A 22,441-nucleotide genomic window follows, 5' to 3' on the forward strand; every position below is an offset into this window, starting at 1 on the left:
TTCAAAGCATCTGCAGTTCTTCTGACTACCTTAATTAGAGGCAATAGAGTTAGACCACTGTCTCTCTCCTTCTCGAAATATTCTTGCAGCGAGCACATGTATTGTGTGTCCGATGACATGAAACGTGGCCGTGTCAATGAATTTTCCATTCCGCAGCCACACTTTTTTCTCTCACTTCTGCTACAGGGTTAAACATTATGTAGTGGGAAATAAATTTTCCGCACGGACAAACAGAGCACACAGTGAAACCAGTGTGCGGTTTGTGCTTTTACCAGTGGGGGGGGATGTCTTAGGGGGTTAGTATAATTATATATTTTACTAGCTTGGACAGTGGCATTACCCATGGTTAAACGGTTATTTATAAATAGATGTTAATGCCGAAACTTACTATTCACGCGTATGCACTATCAGAAAAGAAATCCCTTGTAATATATTTAAAAGTACATTATAGGTAAAGCTTATTTACAAAATCATCTACATACAGGTATATGAGGGGAATTCAAAAAGTAAAGGCATATTTGTGAAAAGCTGTACTTATTCTGATGATAGAAAACTGAAACATGCGTTATTTTTCTACGTAACCTCCCTGGACTTAAATGCAGTTTTCCCGACGTTTTAAGAGTTTTAATTTCATCAGAAAACACGTTTTTAGGTTGCATCTGTAACCAATTTTGCACTGCAGCAATGACGTCTTCATCACTTCCAAATCTTCTTCCCTGTAGTGCTTCCGTTAAGGGTCCAAACATGTGAAAATCGTTTGGAGCCAGGTCTGGACTGTATGGTGGATATTCCAGCACCTCAAATCTGCTCTTAAGGAATTCAGAAATTTTGCTTTGTTTGAATGACATCCTGAAATTCCGTAGTTCTTACAGGCCCGGACGCACTCAACTCACTAATGAAGCTATTGAAGTGGGAACGTGTGAAGGTCGCCGTGTGTTTGATGGATGCGAAGCAACGAACGAACGGCACCAATTGAGTATGCAGTGCTGGGGAGCCTGTGTTAAGCTCCACCCACATGGTTCGCTGCTAGCGAAGTCAGACTGTCCGATCCCATCTGGTAGGTAACGTTGCTCACTTCGCACTACTTTGCGCTTTCGTCTCAGGCACATTAGTCCGCGCCATACCGTTGCCAAAAGGTGGCCTCACGGTAAATGTTCGCACAGGTACCGGGCCGGTCACCGCTCGGGCCCGAGGTGGGAATTTCAGCCCCCAGCTCACCCAACTCTGCGCTACAGCTGCTGTGGTATGACTGCCACACTACTTCCCTCTCAAGCTCGCAAGTAGACGGATGGCGCACCTTAGACGAAAGCAACAGTGACAACATGAGAATGATGATTTAGTTCTAAATGTTTTGAAATACTAAACTACTACATAACCCTTTTTCAAAATTAATAAGCAAACATATTAATAGTAAGACTGTACTAAAAACTTTCAGTGTTCGGCTCCACAAATTTAAATTATATGTAAAGTTTTACTCAAGTGCATGGGAAAAATAAACATCCCAGGTTGAGATGCATAAACTAAAACCAGAGGAGGGGATGGTCTGATGCAGAGGGGGGCCAAATCCCCCCCCCCCCCCCCCCAATCCCCCACTGCAAATCACACACTGAGTGAAACAGACCGCAACTGTGTATGTTGCTGGCCGCGAGCATCGTCTGCAACTGGCTACAGTAGCCACTACGTGCAGTAGTAGAGAGATTTGACAACTGTGAATGGCACTGGAGGTGCAGCCGAGTGCTGATTGGCTGGTTCTAAAGTAGCAGGCCTGTAAACAGCTGGATGTCAATCACTTTGTTATTCTGATGTGTTGGTATGGGATTATGTGTGTGTATGATTCAGTTTAACATTTATTGCAGTTTATTTTAAAATACCGTCACAGTGAAAGAGCTGAATAAAATGTCATTCACAGTTAGACTGATGGGTAACTACCTGGCTGTCATAAAATGGAGCTCTGCCATTATTACTGCGCGTACTGTAACAGGCGTGGTCAGCGGCATCACACGTACCTGTTGCTTTGTTCGGTATGTACTAAGAATAAAGTACCCCACTATGTTAATTACGGTTCTCCACAGTACACTCTCTCTCTCTCTCTCTCTCTCTCTCTCTCTCTCTCTCTCTCTCTCTCTCTGTCTCTCTCTCTTTGTGTATAGCCTTAATAAGAATGTGTGAAAAGCATGGTACGTCGGTTGGCTGTTCCAGTTGTGTAAAATACAAATAATACCACTATGAAGAGAGCAACCCTGTTCGTGTATCAGATATCAAGGCCAGCTGAACATTTTCATTACATTAATTACAGGCTCGATTACAAAGCTTTGGTTCTAGTTATTTTAATTATTGTAATAAAGTGAAACTAGGCTGTCGATAGTTCAGATCCCATCATCTTGCAACTTGTGGAGGTTGCCTAAAATACTGTGGCAGCTGGCACAGCAGAACTCTGTGTCAATAGAGAAGTAAGATGCTGCAGTCACAATCTCAAAAAGCCACATAAAACAGTAAAACTAAATTGTTTGACTGTTTTGACCGAATGTCGTATATGTATTGAAACAGAAAATTGTAAATGTTTATGTGATGTCACTCGGGCTGGAAAGTGATATTACTAGTATTTGTAACACTACATATTGCATGAACATACACGTACTCAAATATGCAGTATACTAATTGGGGACAAGTGTGGGGACAGTATATGAACATAACACTTTCCAAAGGTTGTAGAGTTGGTCACTGTGCACTTTCAAAAAATTTATTCAAGTGACACTAGATGAAAGTTCGTACCTTTGCAGCTAAGTGGATTTTCTGTTAAATTTGTAACAGTAGACCAGTTTCTGATGTCTTAAACAACCCTCCAATTCTGTAAATAGCAAACAACTTTTTGATAGTATTATGAGAAGGATAGTCGCTACTCAACATGTAACTGAGATGCTGAGTCGCAGACAGGCACAACAAAAAGACTATCAGAAAGTTATCTTTCAGCCAACAAGGCCTTCATTGGGAAAAAAACCACACACACACACACACACACACACACACACACACACACACACACACACACACAAACCTGTAACAAACATCACCACAGTCTCTGAGGCCTAGCAGAGTAGGGGTAGGGGATGGTAAAGTACTGTTTGTGGATGCGTAGAGTGATGAGAGGGGCAGAGTGTAGAGCAGCTAGCTGCAGGCAAGAGATTAGATGGATGGGGACGAGCAGAAAGTGTGTTGGTGGAATAGAGGGCTGTGTTGTTTTGGAATGGGATCAGGGTAGGGGCTAGGTGAATAGGGACAGTGACTACCAAAGGTTAAGGCCAGAAGGGTTATGGGAATATAGAGTATATTGCAGAGAGGGTTCCCACCTGCACAATTCAGAAAAGCTGCTATTGGGGTGGGAAGGCTCCAGATGGCACGGGCTGTGAAGTAGTCATAGAGGTGAAGAAAATCGTGGCCGATGTGCTCAGCTGTGGTGTGGCCCAGCTGTTTCTCGGCCACAGTTTGTCAGTGGCCATTCGTGCTGTTAGCCAGCTTGTCGGTTGTCGTTCCCACATAGAATGCAGCAGAATGGTTGCAGCTTAGCCTGTAGATCACACGTCTGGTTTCATAGGAATGGGGATGGGTGATGCTTGTGACTGGACTGGACTGGAGGTGGTGGTGGTGGTGGTGGTGGTGGTGGTGGTGGTGGTGGTGGTGGTGGTACGGGTACGTATGAGATAGGTCTCACATCTAGGTCTATTGCAGGGATACAAGGCACGAAGCAAGTGGTTGGGAGCAGTGGTTGTGTGTTGACAGACGAGAATATTACGTAGGTTCGTTGGGCGGCAGAGTACCACTTGGGAGGGGTGGGAAGGGCACAACAAGAGGTATTCAAAACTGTGCCAGAGAATGTGATTCAGTTGCCCCAGCCCTGGATGACACTGAGTCACGAGGGGGAATGCTCCTCTGTGGCCAGACGGTGGGTCATTGGGAAGTGGTGGGTGACTGGAAAGATAGAGCACGGGAGATTTGTTTTTCTACGACGATGTGAGGGTAATTACAGTCTGTCAGGGCCTTAGCGAGACCCTCGGTATATTTTGAGAGTAACTGCTTGTCAGTACGCATATAACAACCACAGGTGGCTAGGCTGTATGGTGTGGCATGTCAGAAGTGGAGGTATTGCTGGTGGTTGGTAGGTTTGATATGGACACAAGTACTGATGAAGCCTCCTTTGACGTGGAGGTCAACATCTAGGGAGGTAGCTGGTTGGGTGGAGTAGGACCAGGTGAAGTGATTTGAGGAGAAGGCATGGAGGAACGTGGATAGGGTGTCCGAACCCTCGATCCAGGTCGTGAAGATGTCATCTGGCGAATCGGAACCAACTGTGTGGTTCGGGATTCTGGGTATTCGAGGAGGATTCCTCTAGTTGGCGCACGAACAGATTGCCTTAGGATGGTGTCTTGCAGGGCCTATAGCTGTACCTCAGATGACTGTACCTGTAATGACTTCAAAGGAGAAGTAATTGTGTGTGAGGATGTAGTTTGTCTTTGTGACTAGGAAGGAGGTTGTAGGTTTGGGATCAGTCGGGAAAGGTAGTGTTCAGTACTGGTAAAGTTGTGGACATTAGGAATGTTGATATTAAGTGAGGTGGCACCAGTAGTGATGAGCAGGGCACTGTATGGTAAAGGAACAGGAACTGTGGAGAGTTGGAGAAGGAAGTGATTGGTATCTTTTATACGGGTTTGGTTGCAGACAGAGATTGCGTGTGTGTGCGTGGTCTATTTCCTGGCCAAAAGTTCACGTACTTTCAGTCTCTTTATTGTGTGTATCTGCAACTCAGCATCTCTGCTATATGGTGACTAGCAACTATCCTTTTTGCTATATTCTTACATTCCATCCAGGATTTTCCATTGTTCAATTAACTTTTTGATAATGTTGAGGGTAAAACCAAATTGGAAAATTCCGTGAAGTAATATTTTTGCTACAATTCTTCTCCCTTTTCTTTTTCTTCGCACTTATCGAAGTAGTACAGTAGCAAATTGTATCTGCAAATTGAGAAGTGAGCGAGTGAGTCCGTAGGATCACAAAGAACTTCTGCAGCCTATTTCACAATAACCAGCAGCCCGTGAGATGTGTCTCAGCTGTGATTTCAAGTTTCCACTTGGTCAGTCGTTGGGATGGGAAACAGTGACCAGTTCAAACATACTGGTATTTTAATTCTGACTATTTGCTTGGTATTGGTTATAACAGATGTATTTTTTAGTTTTTACTAATAACAGAGTAAAAAAACCAAAGTATCAATTACCCATAACAACAATGCTTTTAAATGAACCTTTTTAAAAATGGAATACATTTTTCTGTAAAACTAGAAAATTCATCAACACTTTGCAATCGCTAAATATGTATGGAAATTGGATATAGTCATAATATCCTTGTCCCTCCTCCCTTTGTCCATCTCCTCCTTGCCCCCCTCTCCCCAGTGTCTGTCCATCCCCCTCCCCTCCTCACACCTCACCTCACCTCACCTCTCTGTTCGCATCTACATCTACATCTACATCTACATCCGTACTCCGCAAGCCACCTGACGGTGTGTGGCGGAGGGTACCCTGAGTACCTCTATCGGTTCTCCCTTCTATTCCAGTCTCGTATTGTACGTGGAAAGAAGGATTGTCGGTATGCTTCTGTGTGGGCTCTAATCTCTCTGATTTTATCCTCATGGTCTCTTCGCGAGATATACGTAGGAGGGAGCAATATACTGCTTGACTCTTCCGTGAAGGTATGTTCTCGAAACTTTAACAAAAGCCCGTACCGAGCTACTGAGCGTCTCTCCTGCAGAGTCTTCCACTGGAGTTTATCTATCATCTCCGTAACGCTTTCGCAATTACTAAATGATCCTGTAATGAAGCGCGCTGCTCTCCATTGGATCTTCTCTATCTCTTCTATCAACCCTACCTGGTGCGGATCCCACACTGCTGAGCAGTATTCAAGCATTGGGCGAACAAGCGTACTGTAACCTACTTCCTTTGTTGTCGGATTGCATTTCCTTAGGATTCTTCCAATGAATCTCAGTCTGGCATCTGCTTTACCGACGATCAACTTTATATGATCATCCCATTTTAAATCACTCCTAATGCGTACTCCCAGATAATTTATGGAATTAACTGCTTCCAGTTGCTGACCTGCTATTTTGTAGCTAAATGATAAGGGACCTATCTTTCTATGTATTCGCATCACATTACACTTCGCTACATTGAGATTCAATTGCCATTCCGTGCACCATGCGTCAATTCGCTGCAGATCCTCCTGCATTTCAGTACAATTTTCCATTGTTGCAACCTCTCGATACACCACAGCATCATCTGCAAAAAGCCTCAGTGAACTTCCGATGTCATCCACCACGTCATTTATGTATATTGTGAATAGCAACGGTCCTATGACACTCCCCTGTGGCACACCTGAAATCACTCTTACTTCGGAAGACTTCTCTCCATTGAGAATGACGTGGTGCGTTCTGTTATCTAGGAACTCCTCAATCCAATCACACAATTGATCTGATAGTCCGTATGCTCTTACTTTGTTCATTAAACGACTGTGGGGAACTGTGTCAAACGCCTTGCGGAAGTCAAGAAACACGGCATCTACCTGTGAACCCGTGTTTAAGGCCCTCTGAGTCTCGTGGACGAATAGCGCGAGCTGGGTTTCACACAATCGTCTTTTTCGAAACCCATGCTGATTCCTACAGAGTAGATTTCTAGTCTCCAGAAAAGACATTATACTCGAACATAATACGTGTTCCAAAATTCTACAACTGATCGACGTTAGAGATATAGGTCTATAGTTCTGCACATCTGTTCGACGTCCCTTCTTGAGAACGGGGATGACCTGTGCCCTTTTCCAATCCTTTGGAACGCTTCGCTCTTCTAGAGACCTACGGTACACCGCTGCAAGAAGGGGGGCAAGTTCCTTCTCGTACTCTGTGTAAAATCGAACTGGTATCCCATCGGGACCAGCGGCCTTTCCTCTTTTGAGCGATTTTAATTGTTTCTCTATCCCTCTGTCGTCTACTTCGATATCTACCATTTTGTCAACTGTGCGACAATCTAGAGAAGGAAGCACAGTGCAGTATTCCTCTGTGAAACAGCTTTGGAAGAAGACATTTAGTAATTCGGTCTTTAGTCTGTCATCCTCTGTTTCAGTACCATTTTGGTCACAGAGTGTCTGGACATTTTGTTTTGATCCACCTACCGCTTTGACATAGGACCAAAATTTCTTAGGATTTTCTGCCAAGTCAGTACATAGAACTTTACTTTCGAATTCATTGAAAGCCTCTCGCATAGCCCTCCTCACACTACATTTCGCTTCGCGTAATTTTTGTTTGTCTGCAAGGCTTTGGCTATGTTTATGTTTGCTGTGAAGTTCCCTTTGCTTCCGCAGCAGTTTTCTAACTCGGTTGTTGTACCACGGTGGCTCTTTTCCATCTCTTACGATCTTGCTTCGCACATACTCATCTAACGCATATTGTACCATGGTTTTGAACTTTGTCCACTGATCCTCAACACTATCTGCACTTGAGACAAAACTTTTGTGTTGAGCCGTCAGGTACTCTGTAATCTGCTTTTTGTCACTTTTGCTAAACAGAAAAATCTTCCTACCTTTTTTAATATTTCTATTTACGGCTGAAATCATCGACGCAGTAACCGCTTTATGATCGCTGATTCCCTGTTCTGCATTAACTGATTCAAATAGTTCGGGTCTGTTTGTCACCAGAAGGTCTAATATATTATCGCCACGAGTCGGTTTTCTGTTTAACTGCTCAAGGTAGTTTTCAGATAAAGCACTTAAAAATATTTCACTGGATTCTTTTTCCCTGCCACCCGTTATGAGCATTTGAGTCTCCCAGTCTATATCCGGCAAATTAAAATCTCCACCCAGAACTATAACATGGTGGGGAAATCTACTCGAAATATTTTCCAAATTGTTCTTCAGTTGCTGAGCCACAACAGCTGCTGAGCCCGGGGGCCTATAGAGACATCCAATTACCATGTCTGAGCCTGCTTTAACCGTGACCTTCACCCAAATCATTTCACAATTCGAATCTCCGTCAATTTCCTTCGATACTATTGCACTTCTTATCGCTATAAACACGCCTCCCCCCTTCACTGTCCAGCCTATCTCTGCGGTATACATTCCAATCAGAGTTTAGGATTTCATTACTGTTTATGTCTGGTTTCAGCCAACTTTCTGTTCCTAGTACTATATGGGCGTTGTGACCGTTTATTAATGAGAGCAGTTCTGGGACCTTTCTATAGACGCTCCTGCAGTTTACTATTAGCACATTAATATTGTTATTCCTTGTTGTATTTTGCCTACTCCTGCCTTGCCGCGTCTCAGGAGGCGTCTTGTCGGGCCTAGGGAGGGAATTCTCTAACCTAAAAAAAACCCATGTGCACTCCACACATACTCCGCTACCCTCGTAGCCGCTTCCGGCGTGTAGTGCACGCCTGACCTATTCAGGGGGACCCTAAATTTCTCCACCCGATAGCGGAGGTCGAGAAATTTGCACCCCAGCTCTCCGCAGAATCGTCTGAGCCTCTGGTTTAAGCCTTCCACTCGGCTCCAAACCAGAGGACCGCGATCGGTTCTCGGAACGATACTACAAATAGTTAGCTCTGATTCCACCCCGCGAGCGAGGCTTTCCACCTTCACCAACTCCGCCAACCGCCTGTACGAACTGAGGATGACCTCTGAACCCAGACGGCAAGAGTCATTGGTGCCGACATGAGCAACAATTTGCAGTTGGGTGCACCCAGTGCTCTCTATCGCCGCCGGTAGGGCCTCCTCCACATCTCGGATGAGACCCCCCGGCAAGCAGACAGAGTGAACACTGGCCTTCATCTCCCTGACCTTTCCGCTATTTCCCTAAGGGGCTCCATCACCCGCCTAACGTTGGAGCTCCCAATAACTAATAAACCCCTCCCCCCGTGTGCCTGCTCGGACCTTGCTGAAGGAGCAGCCACATGTCCACTCACAGGCAGAGCGGGCGATGTCACACGGCCAGCCTCCACATTGACCCTCCGCCTCGTGTGCCGCGAACGCCGCTGAACCCGCCACTCCCCTTGGGGAGAGGGTGGCCCAACCGCGCCCGGTACCCGCGAAGATGTCTAGACAGCAGGGACAGTGGGTGAAGCATCTAACACCTGGGGTGCACCATGCGACGCACCAGACTCCCCACTGCCGCTACACTCCGAGGCAGCAGCCTGAAGACGGCTGACCGCGGCCATCAACACGCTCAGCTGTTCGCGAAGAGTGGCCAGCTCCTCCTGCGTCCGTACACAGCAGCCACACATCCTAGCCATCCTAAGAAATCAATTTACTATAGTGTGTTAATCAGCTTTTAACTAGACTGCTAATTCACTAAAGGCGGTTGATTATTGACTAAACTGTGATTGCTAACCACTTCTTGTAGAAACAAGGAAAATAGCACTACCTGTCTCTGGACTGTATTGAAAACAAACACTAGCACTACTAGCACTGTGGCTGACTAAAGGGACTCTCTGACTGTATTCAAAACAAACACGAGATCTATGGAACACTTAATTTGCACTCTACTATTAAAGCTTCCTAAAAGCAAAAACACGCAGAAGAAGAAGTGACAAGTAAGAAAAATACAGATAATACTTAAATTAAGGTAGCTCGCTGCACAGCAGACGTGAAGCAGACGGCGGTTAGGGCTTCTATTAAGTCTGGAAGGTAGGAGACGAGATACTGGTAAAGTAAAGCTGTGAGGATTGGGTGTGAGTCGTGCTTGGGTAGATCAGTTGGTAGAGCACTTGCCAGCAAAAGGCTAAGGTCCCGAGTTCGAGTCTCGGTCGGGCACGCAGTTTTAATATGCCAGCAAGTTTCATATTGGCGCACACTCCACTGCAGAGTGAAAATCTCATTCTGGGAATTGACTTTGCCTCTTCCGGTACAAATTTGCCAGTTTCAATCCACGTGTTAAGATTGTAATTTTGTCAGTTGCATAAGAAAGGCATCAGTGTCACCATCAGTATGCACTGAGGTGACAAGTCATGGGGTACCTCCTATCGTGTCGGACCTCCTTTTTCCTGGGACAGTCCAACAACTGGACGTGGCGTGGACGCGACAAGTTGTCGGAAGTCCCCTGCACAAATATTGAGCAGTGCTGCACCTATAGTGATCCGCAATTCCAATAGTGTTGTTGGTGCAAGATTTTGGGAATGAACTGACATCTCGATTGTGTGCTGTACATGTTTGGTGGGATTCGTGTCAGGTGATCTGGGTGACCAAATCGTTCTCTAGAATTGTGTAGAATGTTCTTCAAACCAATAGCGAACAATTGTGGCGCGGAGGCACGACGTATTGTCGTCCGTGAAAATTCCGTTATTCTGTGGGAATGTAAAGTCCACTAATTGCTGGAAATGGTCTGCAAGTAGCTGAACGTAACCATTTCCAGTGATCGGTTCAGTTGCACAAGAGGAACCAGTCCATTCCGTGTAAACAGAGTGCGCAACATTACGTGGCCACCACCAGCCTGCACAGTGCCATGTTGACAACTTGGGTCTGTGGCGTTGTGGGGTGTGTGCCACACTTGAAGCTTACCATTAGCTCTTACCAGTTGAAATCGGGACTTGTCTTATGACACCACAGTTTTCCGTTTGGCTAGGGTCTGACCGATGCGGTCACAAGCTCAGAAGCGGCATTGCAGATGATGTGACGTGCCGTCAACAGAGACACTCGTGTCTATCTCTGCTGCCACAGCCCACTAATGCCAAATTTTCCCGCACCGTCCTAACGGGTACATTCATTGTACGTCGCACATTGATTTGTGCAATTTGTTGTGGCCACATGTAGTAAGCGTTGCTTCACGCAGTGAAGAATGGCAAAACAGAGGCAGCCGGGCGACCGAGGCATTGCGAAGTAGGCAGTCACAGGAAGCCTTGCTGACAGCAGCAGTCTACCGACAGACTGACACAAGGACGCACATGGACCGAAGGCATGGAGTTTTACAGTTTTTAATTGAACTTTCTTTACAATTCCTCCCTCGTCGTCGCTGCCCAGCCCTGCAGATCCCTCCGCCTGGCTGCTGCTGTGTAGATCCTCCGACAGTGTGCACTATGCGCGTCGATGATCGCACTCGGGAGCCTCGGGCCACCAGTGCTCCGCTGAAGCCGGGATGCCCTGTGGTCGAAATGAAGTCGGCGCCCCCAGTACGGGCACGCCCACGGAGCCGCGTCGCTGTGAGGTCAGCTGCCGACACCTGCTGCACCGGCAGCTGGGAAGCCGTCAGTCACGATGTCCGTGAGGTCTCGTCATGGACGGACCAAGCGCCGTGGGGCCGGGTTGCTGTGAAGTCTGAACGTCAGTCCCCGGCAGTGGCTGTGACAAAGACCGCGGTGCGGCCGGTCCTGCCGGAAGTTCTCGCTGTAGTAAGTCAGCCGACCGAACTCGGGCCGACCTCCAGAGCTGAAGCTGACTTCTGGCGGCGAAAGGATGACTCCTGCGAGCTGGAACAGACTTGCAGAATCGTCACCTACGAAGATTGAACATTAGAACATGGACCACGTTCGTCCTCAGATCCGAACTACTTCCTAATAGCTTCTGTCTGTTGCTGGCTGCGCTCCACTATTTATATCTGGCAGGACGATGTTTTTTACCCTCGGTGGTAGCTTTTTGTTATTACTCCCGCAGTATATTGGAGCATAACTTAGTATGCTGGCTCTCTTCCCCTTACTCGGCACTCTCCAGGCTTCGCTCGGTGTTCGGTCGTGTGCGTCCTTGCGTCAGTCTGTTGGTAGACTGCTGCTGTCAGCAAGGCTATCTGTGCCTGCCCACTTCACAACGCCTTTGCCGCCGGCGTGCCTCTGTTTTGCCATTCTCCACTGCGTGAAGCAACACTTACTACATGTGGCTGCAACAAGTTGTTTTATGTGATGTCGCTTGTCTGTTAGCACTGGCAACTCTGTGGAAATGCTGCTGCTCTCGGTCATTAAGTGAAGGCCATTGGCCGCTGTGCTGTCTGTGGTGGGAGGTATTGCCTGAAATTTGGCATTCTGGACACACTCTTAACATAGTAGATTTCAAAATATCGAATTCCCTAACAGTTTCCAAAATGGAATGTTCGCTGGGTCTAGCTCCAATTACCATTCCGTGTTCAGATTTTGTCATTTGCAGTTGTGCGGCCATAATCACGTTGGGCACCTTTTCACATGAATCACCTGAGTAGAAATGACAGCTCCAGCAATGCACTGTCTTTTTATGCCTTGTGCATTTTATACTACTGCCATCTCTATATGTGCATATTGCTGTCCTATGACTTTTGTCGCTTCAGTCTATGTAACACTACTGCCAAAACTTAATAATGAAATTGTATAGTCCTAATCAAATGGGTATTGCCCTGCATGTAATGTGCAGACACTTGTAGCTTTGTCCAGATTGCAGTTTTCATACAGTTTTGCACAGTTTTACTGAGTTCATGCTCTGTATTTGATAATAACAAATTGTATTTAATTCATAGTTACGTGAAGGTGTTATAAATATTTTTGAGAACTGTCCCAAGAACTTCGTTTCCCATCATTCAGTTTTAATTTGCATAGTCTTTGTTTTGCTACGAGGATCTCGTATCTCTGGAATGTATGTTACTGTATTCTGGGTGTTCAAAAATTCAATGCCCGTACTGAGAGATGATATAGGAAACAGATATATTACATTCAGAAACAAAGTGTCGGAAATGCATTTTGAATATGGAGTATCCAGGATATCGTTGGATATGATTGAGAATAAAGTGTGTTTTAGTGCTTTATTATTCTGATCAGTGTTACAATAATGTTCCAAATGAGCACCCTTAACTTCAAAGCAGAACTGGTATTGACATAGCTGGGTGTTCTGTGTGATGGAAAATGTGTGGCACATTCTGTATGTGTGACCACTGCAAAAACTGTTGGAACTAATTCCTCCTCCGAGTTCACAGGGGAAGAATACATTTCAGCTTCCGTGTAGCCCCAGAGAAAGGCGTCCAATGGTGTGGTTGTCTCGCATTGCTCCTCACGTGCAGTGCTCCACATTAGGTACGGCGAACATCGCGCATGCTTTCGGAGTGCTACGTGCCGTTTACTGGTTCTGTGCGAAAATCAGGATGTTCCAACACTGTGGATACCTAACCGAATTTTGTTTAAGAGTGCTTGAAAAAGGTATTTTTGTCTCTCCTTCTCAAAGGTGTACTTATGCATGCTTAATTTGTTTTTGGCTGCATGTGACATCTATTAGTTTGAGCACTAAATTTTTGAACTCCCTGTATAAGATGAGGGAGTATTTGCCCTGGGACAACTGGGAAATCCGGGAAAAACCTGGGAATTTTTTTATTCGGGAAGAAGCCGGAAAAACCAAGGGAATTTTTGGAATTCTGGGAATGTTTCATGGTTTTAATTTTCAGTTAAATTTTTGTAATTTTGACTGGTAACAACTGACACTCTAATAAAGAACATCATTGTATACCATTTCTGCAAAGTAATACTTCAGCAATAAAACATAAATGAGGGGGAAAACAACATAAAACTTCACTTGCAAAGGAAATGCACCTTTTACAACAACAAAGCACTGTGCACACACAAGCGTCTGCCAACAGCAAGATACATTGAAGGCCTTAGGGTGAAGACTATACAATACTTAGTAACAACAAGCCGCTTCCGATGGGCGTGACGCCACATCTGTTTACATTAGGTTCGTTCGAGCAGATGCCAGCAGTCATTTTTTTAATCGGGAAACCTGGGAATTTTTTTCCTTGTCCACGTATAAACTCTGAAGATGTAATGCAGGATCAAATTTTTCATTAGATGCCACTGTATATTTTCCAAATATTTCAAATTACTTGTGGATAATGTACAGTGCGGTTAAATTCTTTGCTATTTTGCAGGTGTTGCACGGCCAGGAGATATGCGGAGTTCGGCTGAAGGTGATGGCCGCAGATCCACGCACAGACGACCGCCGCAAGAGGCTCAGGGTGGATGACCAGTAGGTGCACACGGTAAGTGTGGGAGCTGCGGAGCGAGCGGGCTGACGCGACCTAAGCTTAGAGGCCGCCCTTGAGGGGCTCGCAGTAGACGACGGCCAGTTAGTGCGCCTGCCGTGGACGGTAAGTGTGGGGAGCTGTCGAGCACAAAACACTCGCGTAATGTTGGCACGTAAGCTGTTCGGGGCTAGAGTATCGGGCTGTAAGTCACTCACCTGATGCAGACTGTGGTGGCACAGTAGAAGTCATGTACGACAGCCTCGCAGTCCTGGAAAGTTTGTCGTCCTTCCTTGGTCCCGTCAGACTGGCCTTGGAAATTTCAGACTGTGCAAGAGAGACTAGTTATCATCTCGAAACAGTGTCTGTGAGCCACTGACTGAAGTTGTGCTCTTCTGTCCGAAGACTCGTTTTTCTGCTGCCCTCGAAGCTAGTCTGTCCTGTGCTGGCCTCTTTATCTCTAATTAGGTGGCCACACATGGGAAGATTTCGATGACAGGCCAGTTCCGCATATATTTTCGACAGTTCCATCCTGCCAATATCACGCCTGTCGTTTTCCGCAGACTTGCTGATGCCGATGTCGAAACTTGCCCCTCTGATCCGCCCGGAGGCTCGGTAACGTAGTGGTGGTGTAAATGAGCAGATTTTTGTTGTTTATTCGTGGGTCTACAACTGCAGTACATGCTCAACAAGCCAGTGGCCACAGGCAACAGATTTCAGAAGTTGTGACCGTGTCTCACTGAAGGTACAATATATAGTGTGATGTTTTTAGATGTTATTTTATTGTAGTATGTATTTGGGTTTTGAAACGGGTGTGTAACAAAGATAAGAAGCTAATACGGATGACAGTAGGGAGAAAATTGTGGCATTCGCTGGCGATTTGTGCATTATATACCTGTATATTTCTTGAAAGAAAAACTGGACATCATGGCTCCAAAAATGGATTACTGAAAGGCTGTATTCCGGACATATGGATCTGCTTCAGAATCGTGAAGGTTTGATATGCTAGGGGGAGAGCATTCTTTATCCTTTGTACATACAGTAATCCATAATAATTTAAAATAGTGGCTGTAACAAACTTATCAGTAGTACAATAATGAACCTACTAGGAGCAAATTTTTATTCACACTCACAAAAGCGTTGTTTTATGTAGTTCTTCACCCCCAACCCTTTTCCACTTCTTTCAGGAAGTGTGCACTTTCCTGAGCTCTTTTTCTGAAATTATCAAAGGTATTTTAAATCCATCTTTGAAACTACAAGAAAAATGCGTATTTGAGTCAACAGGTACAGAATGAGATTTTCACTCTGCAGCGGAGTGTGCGCTGATATGAAATTTCCTGGCAGATTAAAACTGTGTGCCCGACCGAGACTCGAACTCGGGACCTTTGCCTTTCGCAGGCAAGTGCTCTACCAACTGAGCTACCGACAACAGGTACACTTCATATACCAAAGTAAAACAGTCAGTGGTCTGTAATGAAATAACTTCACAGTTTGGATTGGTTTGGTTTCTATATCTGAAACAGTTAGTTACAAAACATGTTTATCTGTCTTAAAGTACTTTGTCGCTCACATCAGGAAACATTATCTGTTTTGTATACTACAGTAACTGATGTCAAACGTGACATCTTCTGCATCAGGAAATGTCTAGTTCTACAAAGCAATGTGCAGTTAGGTGGAGAACGACAGTGCCAAAGAGAGAATACTTGAAAAAAATGGCAGCAGAAGGCTTTTCCCGATGTGAGCAAAAGTCAGACATAAAATTCCTTAAGTAAAATCAACAAATTTTGAATCCTGTTGTTGTTGATAGTATGGGGAGAGACAGAAGTTGAAGCACAGAAGAAACTTAATGATTGGAACAACACTGTCAAAAGTTTCAAACTAAAAAGAAGTAAAACAGAGTCAGTAGAAATGACCCATCAACAGGCAGGAACAACCTCAAATATATTTCTAGAAGGAGTCAAAGTAGAATCTGTTTCACATTTCAAGTACCTAGGAAGCACGACCTCGAAAGATGACACCATTAAACAGGAAATACTCGGCAGGACAGAGAAAGCGTACAATTTTGACAGTCAGATCAGAAATCTACTTTGGGATGATAAAATCCCATGTACCACACCTATTTTGTACCAGTCCTAACATATGGTTTAGAAAATGTACCCTGCTAAACAAAGACCTCAGCAGAATTCAGGCAACAGAAATGAGATTCGTTAGAATTATGAATCGAACAACTACAAAGGACAAAATTGGGAATCAGGTGAACAGAAAAGTATCTGGTGTATTGAGGTTCCTGGTACCCTTGTCTTAAAGAAACACAGGCATCAGTGGTATGGGCACGTAATGAGGATGAACAGCCAAAGATAGATACTGTAAGGTGAGATGTTGAGGAGGGGGATAGAAATGGGAAGCTGTTCCTGGAACAGAATGAAATGGCAAGCACTTGTACACCACAGCTGAGAAACTGTAGTTGGAGGTTAATGATGATTCTAAGAAGCAAACCAGATTATAAAAATGTTTTATTACAGACTGCCGAGTATGTTTTATTTCAATAAAACAAAATGTGTTTGGTGAAAAATCTACCCATTTTCTTGTAGTTGCAAGGATGGATTTAAAATATGTTCTATAATTATAAAACCACTATAGAACATGTGGTTATAAAAAACCATATTTTCTTTTCTGAAACCATATTTAAAATTTTTAGTTTAGATGTTATAATTCTTTGGGCCACAAAACCGTTTATTCACGCACTCTTATTTTATACATTCTTTTCGCATAATGTTCACGTGTCACTTTCTACAAACGAGGTATTTCCTGACACAGTAGTGTAAATTTTTTGATCTGGCCAGTGGTCCACTCCTTCAATATACCTGTGGCAGCTTAAACTTGCAGTCTCCTGAAAACCACAGGAAAATTCAGACTTTCTGAATGTGGCCCAGCACAGCAATCTGCTTGTGTGTGCCCAGCTGACGGAACAGGATCACCTGTTTCAAGAACTGCAGGTAATATAGCCTGTAGGTTGTGACTACAGTAATGTGCAGGTGGGGTCTGCAGGTTTTGCAGAATCAGTTGGAAATACCAGTGGCCTATACCTAAAATCTGTTGTACCTGCCAACTGTGTCTAGTTCTTATTTGCCTTCTACAGTTTGTACTTCACATCCCCCCTCCCCCCTCCCCACACACAGTGTCTTCTTCTTCCCTCCCCCTCCCTCCTTCCATTATCAAACTATTTCGTGATGCCTTATTATGTATCCATGTTTTTGTTAAGATGTGCCGTAATGTTCTTCTCTTTCCGATTCGATTAAGTACCTTTTCGTTAAGTATTTGATCTGACATTTTAATGATCAGCATTCTTCCATAACATCACATTTCAGATGCTTCTATTCTCTTCTTGTGAACTGCATATCACCCACATTTCTCTTCTGTAAAAGGCTACACTAAAGACAGATACTTTCAGAAAAGGCATTGTAGCAATTAAACTTAAATTGGTCTTTTCCTAATTTTATTTCTTCTCCCAGAACTCACATCCTCTTTCCTTATTTCTCATTCATTTCTTTTAATGCTTCCCCAGTGTACAGGTTAAATAAGATGGGGCATAGGATGCAAACTAGCCTCGCTTATTTATCAATTTTTGCTTCTCTTTCATTCCCTTTAACTCTTATAGCTGCTGTCTGGTTTTGTACAAGTTGTAGAGACTTCGTATGTCCCTACATTTCTCTGGAAATCAAACTGATCTTTCCCAATGTCAGGCTCTACCAGTCTTCCCATTCTTTTGTGAGTAACAAGACTCGAGACCTCGATTCCATTTGTCTGATAAGGAGACCTCTGTCTGAGAAGACGTGACTGACTTAGTTCTCTTGAAGTTTCTTCGTAGCTGGATTATTTGAAGATCAGAGCATAAAAATTTTGTGCTCTTTAATGGAGCTGAGTGCAGAGCATTCAAGCCTTGCGTCTAGTGATAATTCAACCAGTTATGTTCTAATGACAACTTTATTTGGACTTTTAATAGAATTTGTCACAATTTTCTAATAAAAGCAGTCCCTTTTATTTGCAATCCCTAATCATATGTGACTATTCGTGAAAAATTAAAATTCAATGCAAAAATCGAAAAGTGTGGTGTACAAGATGAAATACTTTTTTATTTGTAAGGATAATGAATAAATATAAATGTACTATTAAAATCGGTAGATACTTGAAAATTTTCCATTTGTGGTAACTGTTAATGTTGTTGTTGTGGTCTTCAGTCCTGAGACTGGTTTGATGTAGCTCTCCATGCTACTCTCTCCTGTGCAAGCTTCACCATCTCCCAGTACCTACTGCAACCTACATCCTTCTGAATCTGCTTAGTGTAGTCATCTCTTGGTCTCCCTCTATGATTTTTACCCTCCACGCTGCCCTCCAATACTAAATTGGTGATCCCTTGATGCCTCAGAACATGTCCTACCAACCGATCCCTTCTTCTAGTCAAGTTGTGCCACAAACTTCTCTTCTCCCCAATTCTATTCAATACTTCCTTGTTAGTTATGTGATCTACCCATCTAATCTTCAGCATTCTTCTGTAGCACCACATTTCGAAAGCTTCTATTCTCTTCTTGTGCAAACTATTTATCGTCCATGATTCACTTCCATACATGGCTACACTCCATACAAATACTTTCAGAAATGACTTCCTGACACTTAAATCTATACTTGATGTTAACAAACTTCTCTTCTTCAGAAACGCTTTGCTTGCCATTGCCAGTCTACATTTTATATCCTCTCTACTTCGACCATCATCAGTTATTTTGCTCCCCAAATAGCAAAACTCCTTTACTAGTGTCTCACTTCCTAATCTAATTCCCTCAGCATCACCTGACTTTATTCGACTACATTCCATTATCCTCATTTTGCTTTTGTTGGTGTTCATCTTATATACTCCTCTCAAGCACTGTCCATACCATTCAACTGCTCTTCCAAGTCCTTTGCTGTCTCTGACTGAATTACGATGTCATCGGCGAACCTCAAAGTTTTTATTTCTTCTCCATGGACTTTAATCCCTACTCCGAATTTTTCTTTTGTTTCCTTCACTGCTTGCTCAATATACAGATTGAATAACATGGGGGATAGACTACAGCCCTGTCTCACTCCCTTCCCAACCACTGCTTCCCTTTCATGTCCCTCGACTCTTATAACTGCCATTTGGTTTCTGTACAAATTGTAAATAGCCTTTCGCTCCCTGTATTTTACCCCTGCCACCTTCAGAATTTGAAAGAGAGTATTCCAGTCAACATTGTCAAAAGCTTTCTCTAAGTCTACAAATGCTAGAAATGTAGGTTTGCCTTTCCTTAATCTAGCTTCTAAGATAAGTCGTAGGGTCAGTATTGCCTCACGTGTTCCAACATTTCTACGGAATCCAAGCTGATCTTCCCCGAGGTCGGCTTCTACTAGTTTTTCCATTCGTCTGTAAAGAATTCACGTTAGTATTTTGCAACTGTGACTTATTAAACTGATAGTTCGGTAATTTTCACATCTGTCAGCACCTGCTTTCTTTGGGATTGGAATTATTATATTCTTCTTGAAGTCTGAGGGTATTTCGCCTGTCTCATACGTCTTGCTCACCGGATGGTAGAGTTTTGTCAGGACTGGCTCTCCCAAGGCCGTCAGTAGTTCCAATGGAATGTTGTCTACTGCGGGGGCCTTGTTTCGACTCAGGTCTTTCAGTGCTCTGTCAAACTCTTCACGCAGTATCGTATCTCCCATTTCGTCTTCATCTACATCCTCTTCCATTTCTATAATATTGTCCTCAAATACATTGCCCTTGTACAGACTCTCTATATACTCCTTCCACCTTTCTGCTTTAACTTGTTTGGTTAGAAATGGGTTTCCATCTGAGCTCTTAATATTCATACAAGTGGTCCTCTTTTCTCCAATTGTCTCTTTAATTTTCCTGTAGGCAGTATCTATCTTACCCCTAGTGAGATAAGCCTCTACATCGTTACATTTGTCCTCTAGCCATCCCTGCTTAGCCATTTTGCACTTCCTGTCGATCTCATTTTTGAGACGTTTGTATTCCTTTTTGCCTGCTTCATTTACTGCATTTTGATATTTTCTCCTTTCATCAATTAAATTCAATATTTCTTCTGTTACCCAAGGATTTCTACTAGCCCACGTCTTTTTACCTACTTGATCCTCTGCTGCCTTCACTACTTCATGCCTCAAAGCTACCCATTCTTCTACTGTATTTCTTTCCCCCATTCCTGCCAATTGCTCCCTTATGCTCTCTTTGAAACTCCGTACAACCTCTGGTTCTTTTAGTCTATCCAGGTCCCATCTCCTTAAATTCCCACCTTTTTGTGTGTGTGTGTGTGTGTGTGTGTGTGTGTGTGTGTGTGTGTGTGTGTGTGTGTGTGTGCGAGCGCGCGCTCATGCGCGTGCGCGCGTGTTATATTCCATCGTGGATTTTCCATTATTTGATTTTCCATTATTTGATTTTCCTTTCATTTAACAGTTAGCAGATTATTATAGATTTGTTACAAAAATGGAAAATATCTATCTCAGAAGTCAGTACCAGTTGCAGTTTCGCTATCTAATGGCTTCCAGGAGCAACAAAAATTTGATTTTCAATATTTCATGCAATTATTGACTGAATTTAAAAATTGAGAATGATGTCTGCTCCTCAAGAGCCATAGTCTCACGCTGAAAGCTTAGCACGATGAGGCAAGTATTACACTTAGAATCTGTGTGTGTGTGTCTTAAGGCTGTGTGACTTACAGCATGTAAATATGTAGCCTAAATTGATTCAGTATTTTTGAATGAGAGCACTTAGTAACTTCTATGAACAACTTCTAACTTTTATAAAAAAACGATAAATCATGAAAGGGAAAAATTTATAACTTAAAATATTTTTGTTGTTCATGCAGTCAAACTTCAGCATCAGATGTGACATTTTAATTTTGTTATTTCATTACTACTGACATTTTGCATCATAACTTGCAGGCAGTATCCACATGTCAAAATTGTTATTTTTACAACACATAGTTGAGGAGATACAACATTATAAACATAGATATGTGAAAAACTAGGTTTTGTTTAAAATGGTGCACAAGTAACACTATGTGATCAAATGTACCTGGACACCTGGCTGAAAATGGGTTAAAAGTTCGTGGCGCCCTCCATCAGTTATGCTGGAATTCAATATGGCGTTGCCCACTCTGTCTTGACGACAGCTTCCACTCTCACAGGCATACGTTCAGTCAGGTGCTGGAAGGTTTCTTGGGAAATGGCAGCCCATTCTTCACGTAGTTCTGCACTGAGGAGAGGTATCGATGTCAGTCAGTGAGGCCTGGCACAAAGTCAGTGTTCCAAAACATCTCGAAGGTATCCTATGGTCAGGACTCTGTGAAGGCCAATCCGTTACAGGGATGTTATTGTGGTGTAACCACTCCGCCACAGGCCGTGCATTATGAACTGGTGATCGATTGTGTTGAAAGACACTGTTGCTCTTCAACAGTGGGAAGCAAGAATGTGCTTAAAACATCAGTGTAGGCCTTTGCTGTGATAGTGCCATGCAAAACAACAAGGGGTGCAAGCTCCCTCCATTAAAAACACAACCTCACCATAACACCACCGCCTCCAAATTTTGCTGTCGGCACTACACAGGCTGGAAGATGACGTTCACCGGGCATTCGCCATACCCACACCCAGCCACCGTATCGCCACGTTGTGTACCGTGATTCGTCACTCCACACAATAATGTTTTTCCAATGTTCAGTCGTCGAGTGTTTATGTTCCTTACACAGAGTGAGGCATCGTGTGGCATTTATCGGCTTGATGAATGGTTTACGGGCAGCCGCTCGACTGTGAAATCCAAGTTTTCTCACCTCTCGCCTAACTGTCATAGTACGTGCAGTGGATCCTGATGTAGTCTGGAATTCCTGTGTTATGGTCTGGATACATTACAACCCTCTTCAACTGTTGGAGTCTGTCGGTCAACAGACAAGGTTGGCATGTATGCTTTTGTGCTGTACATGCCCCTTCACGTTTCCACTTCACTATCACACCGGAAACAGTGGACCTAGGGATGTTTAGGAGTGTTGAAATCTCACATACAGACATGTTACACAAGTGGCACCCAATCACCTGACCACATTCGAAGTCTGAGTGTTCCGCGGAGCACCCCATTCTGCTCTCGTGATGCCTTAAGAGTACTGAGGTTGCTGATAGAGTACCTGACAGTAGGTGGCAGCGCAATGTACCTGATATGAAAAATGTATGTTTTTCAAGGTGTCCGGATACTTTGGATCACATAGTGTACCTAGACTACATTTATCTTATTTTTTGTAATGAGAGCACTTAGTGACTTCCAGCAAACTTAAAGCATAATTTCAGACCTTTCCTAATCTCATCCTGCATACACACTTAAAGTCAAATATTTAACACATTAACTCATTGGCAATCAGTCGTTTAAAACTGTTTTGTGCATGG

At 43.8% G+C, this 22,441-nt stretch overlaps 1 protein-coding gene across 2 annotated transcripts in view; it reads left to right on the top strand.

Annotated features, from left to right (window-relative positions):
• Positions 1-22,441, top strand: part of LOC126295390 (RNA-binding protein 45) — a 107,425-nt gene that overhangs the window by 82,628 nt on the left and 2,356 nt on the right. For both annotated transcript variants that reach the window (XM_049987871.1, XM_049987872.1), the window contains exon 10: positions 13,892-14,002. In XM_049987871.1, the coding sequence (XP_049843828.1) occupies positions 13,892-13,993 (102 nt within the window). In that variant the 3' untranslated portion in view covers positions 13,994-14,002. The remainder of the gene's footprint in view (positions 1-13,891; positions 14,003-22,441) is intronic.

The sequence above is a fragment of the Schistocerca gregaria genome, chromosome 11 (assembly GCF_023897955.1).
Source record: "Schistocerca gregaria isolate iqSchGreg1 chromosome 11, iqSchGreg1.2, whole genome shotgun sequence".
Lineage (NCBI taxonomy): Eukaryota > Metazoa > Arthropoda > Insecta > Orthoptera > Acrididae > Schistocerca > Schistocerca gregaria.